Source organism: Buceros rhinoceros, unplaced genomic scaffold, assembly GCF_000710305.1.
Source record: "Buceros rhinoceros silvestris isolate BGI_N320 unplaced genomic scaffold, ASM71030v1 scaffold26692, whole genome shotgun sequence".
NCBI classification, from domain to species: Eukaryota; Metazoa; Chordata; class Aves; order Bucerotiformes; family Bucerotidae; genus Buceros; species Buceros rhinoceros.
Window position 1 is genome coordinate 45798 of NW_010397553.1, and position 3785 is coordinate 49582.

The 3785-nt window shown below is 45.5% G+C and overlaps 1 protein-coding gene across 1 annotated transcript; it reads right to left on the reverse strand.

Annotated features, from left to right (window-relative positions):
* Window positions 1–1370: 1370 nt before the first annotated feature.
* LOC104502343 (nuclear factor 1 A-type) lies at window positions 1371–1911 on the reverse strand (the record flags this gene model as incomplete). Its single annotated transcript, XM_010146306.1, has 1 exon — window positions 1371–1911. A coding segment is annotated over one exon (541 nt), but the record flags the coding sequence as incomplete, so codon positions are not given.
* Between the last annotated feature and the right edge of the window lie 1874 nt (window positions 1912–3785).

Genomic DNA, 3785 nt, shown 5'->3' on the forward strand with positions numbered 1-3785 from the left:
TAAATCGCAGAGTAAATAAATGATTTTCCACAATATTTGCCTACCTCCCCTTCGCCATAAACGCGCAGCATGATTGACACATCGCACCGAAGTGCAGCCTAAGTTTCACGGCTTATCTGTAGGAAATACCACGAGGATACTCAAAAGTTGTTACCAAACAGGGATCGCACCCGTAAAAATCACAGCAGCGACAGTGCCTATCGCAACAACTGCGGCGCGGACTCGGCGTAGAAAAACTTTGGGGTAGATGAAACTTTCTGCAAGACCCTTTCAAACAAGGTGGCACTGGAAATGAAGGTTCCAGTGCTATTATTTCCTCAGTTTTCTTATCGATACTTATTCATATGGAAGTGGTTTCTACTACTATGATTCCTCTCCACTCTGCTCCTCTTTTTTTCCAGCCTGTCCAGCCCCTCAGCTTGCAAGTCAGGCTGAAACCCAGGGGGACCTATGCATACCATACGTGAAACCCGGGGCCTAGCACTTCACACGCACACATTTTTCTGCAATACAATCACTCAGGAGAACTACAATAGCATATTATTTTATCCAGTCAACGTAGTACACATCCTCTGAGCACACCGAGTCACGCCGCGGGCAGCGTGTACTTTGCGCTGGAGTCGAAGATCCCAAGATTTTCATCACAGGCAAAAACTTCTCACACACACACACCCCCCCGCCACGTCCCACACGCACAGTCTTATCGAACCAGGGATTTTTCCCGACACCTACTCAGCTTCTAGGTGTATAAATTGTGGTATTTCAGCGGGGTTAAACTCCTCCTTTTCCCCATAGGTTTACGCAGGGGTTTGTTTCGTGGCCACTCAGAGCCAAGAACTCAGTTTGCTATGACGGGACCATCTTCTCCTTTCCCTCCGAGCCCAGTCCTGCGGGATTTACACTCCTCACCCCACCTCTGTGGGATGAGGATACCCGGTGCTCCTGACCCACAGGCCTCAGGCACCTCTAGCCCTCTCAGACTACTTTATACACAACATATACAAACTTTTTTTTTTAATTAAATCTATCTACTTTCCCCCAAAATCAGGATAAAGGAAGCTGCATCCAGCTGCAACCCCTTCTAGGACAACATTTAGGATAACACCTGTGAGGGATGCCTGAAATGCCATTAACCCTGGGAAAACGAGAGCCGCTTTTACGTGGCTGCACCTTAAAAGCCCACAAAAAAAAAAAAAAAGAAACTTAAATAAAAAAAAGGAGGAGAGTTTTGGCACTCTCTTCTCTGCCCCGGGAGGGCAATAACCGGCATCCCCGCTTCCTCCCCACCTCATGCAGCCGCCGCCGGGACACGGCACCCGGCACAGAGATAAACCGAGAAGTTGGAGAAGGTGGTATAGAAAGGCACTTACCTGCTGCGTGCACAAAGTATGCCAAATATAAATCGAGTTCCTTAACAGAAACTCCTATATGGTGGGGCTGTACGCACAGCCCGGGGTTAGAGCACTGTGGGGACTTTACAAGGCGCTCGCCATCAGTACTTTCGAGCGGAATACCTTTAAATAAAATCACCATAACAAGGTCCAACCTCCAGACCTTATCTGCCTGGCGAAGGCAGTCAATTCTTCTCATCTTGCCCTTCTGGTCTGGATTGGAAAGAACGCAACACGGAGGCTTTTTTCCTGTGACTGTGAGAACAAAATCCTCCCGAAATTCAGGCCTGATATCTTTCCGGAGCTTTGCCAGAAGTCTGGATGCCCATTTTTGCTTTACCTCGGGTTTTTCACTTAGCAGTTCGTCCTTCACGGCTCTCTCTTCCTCTTTTGACATGCGTTTTTCATGTTTTTTGAAGTATTTTCTTTTTCGGGCTTGCAGGTTGAACCATGTGTACGCAAACGCTCGGACGTGAGGCAGAAGTGCTTCGATGAAGGGATGAAATTCATCCTGAAAAAGTTACAGAGAAGGGTCGTTGTCACCGAAACCATCAACAAAAAGCCTCCTGAAATAGGGCTTCCGCGCGAGACGCTGAGGCTTGCCGGGACGGTGGGAATCGGGAGGGTGCTTATTACATTTTACAGGCCGTGAGACTCGCACCCCACGCTGACGGACTCCAACCCCGCCGCCGCCGCATCCCCGCTTCACCTCGCGCCGACCCGAACCCTCTGGCTCCCGCCCCACAAAAACGGCGTCCAACTTCCAACGAGCGCCCAGGCGGAGACGGCGCAACGATGGGGCGCTTTCCTCGGGCCCCAAATTTCTTTGAAAAAGAGGGTAGAATGAGTTAAAAGGGAAAAACCCCACTGCGAGTCCACTTGCGGAGCGCGTATCTCCCTTTGCTCTCTCCCTGACCCCGCTGCTTGCGGTGTAGCCAGCGTCTGCCCGCCAATTTGGCAAATCCTAAACATTTGGATGCCAATCAATGTTTGTATGGGGAAGTCTAAAGTATAGTAAAACTTTCCCTAAGATATATTTGGAAATAGCAGCAGGCAGTACAGTAGAACGCCGGTATCGCTGCATATACAAATACAATGAAGGGTGGTTTTCTCCGCGTTTCCTACACGGTTAAGGGAGCCGAAACCAAAGCGGTCGATTTACCCTGCGCGTGCAACAATAACACTAAAATCCTGGGGAAAAAAAAAAGCAAGTCTCACAATTTTTTTTTTTTAAGTAAGTTTTGTTTGTATTTACTCAAAAAGAAAAAAAAATTAAATCCAATACTCAGGCGTATTAGGACAAGCCAAACTGTGAGCCTTTCTGCAAAATAAAGAGGAAAAATTGAAAAACGCAGTAACACAAAAACTTAGCACGACTTACGCAAATGCGCAAAGAATTATTCATTCTTTTCTTTACATGCTGTTTCATATACTTAACAAGAAATACCCTACTTGGAAAGTTAGCTTGGCCATCCAGAGACACTGTTTGCTTTTTGTAATGATGAGTTAAAGATCACCCCTCTTCCCTGGCACAAAAATAATCTCGGTTGAAATTGTGCTGACGATAAAAAAAATGCAAGCAAGACCGTCCCAATTTTGTTTCAAATAAAATAATAAAAATACATATATTCTCAAAAAGTACTACATGGATCAGCCAAAGAGAGCAAAACGGATTAAATATACTGGGGCCACGCTTCTTGTTTTCCTCTGAATAAATGAATGGCCGAACTCGAGGCTGCACTTAAAACCGTGTATAGCCTGTGGGGGCCTGATCCAGCACCGCGTGCTGGGGACGTCCCTGCTTCCAAGGGTTGAGTTCCTCCTTTGCTCAGGATTGGGCCCTCCAGGAGGGAAAAATTAAGTAATTTGTGCAACATTTCCCCCAGCATGGTAAGAGCCACCCGCTGCCTACCCTTGCGAGGCAACGATGGGGATTTTTCAGATTAACTAACTTTTTTTTTTTTTTTTTTAATTATCCCATGGAGCACATTTCCTACCCAAAGCATTTCAGGTCATGCAAATATTTTTATTAAAACAGACATCTCAGTTACTCTCCACACTTTATTTTGACTTGCATTTTCTTTCCAAAAATTATGAAAAGTGGAGAAATCAATAGTATAAATATCTATCAGCAAACCCCTGCCGTAATTCAAGACCTTCTGCTGACTTCCCAAAAGCTTTCACCGCACTTATTCTGAGTGGCCCCTGAATTGTAAATACTTACATCTATAGGTAATACCACAGCTTGTATTTTTATTTTAAATGCAGATTGTTAAAAACTACCAAAAGCTGCACAATGTATTTCAGCAGAGCGCAGCAGAGTGGCAGTAATCACAAGTGCTAGGGATGATTATTAAAATATAAGCAGGTAAAATAAAATAAATCACTTCAATG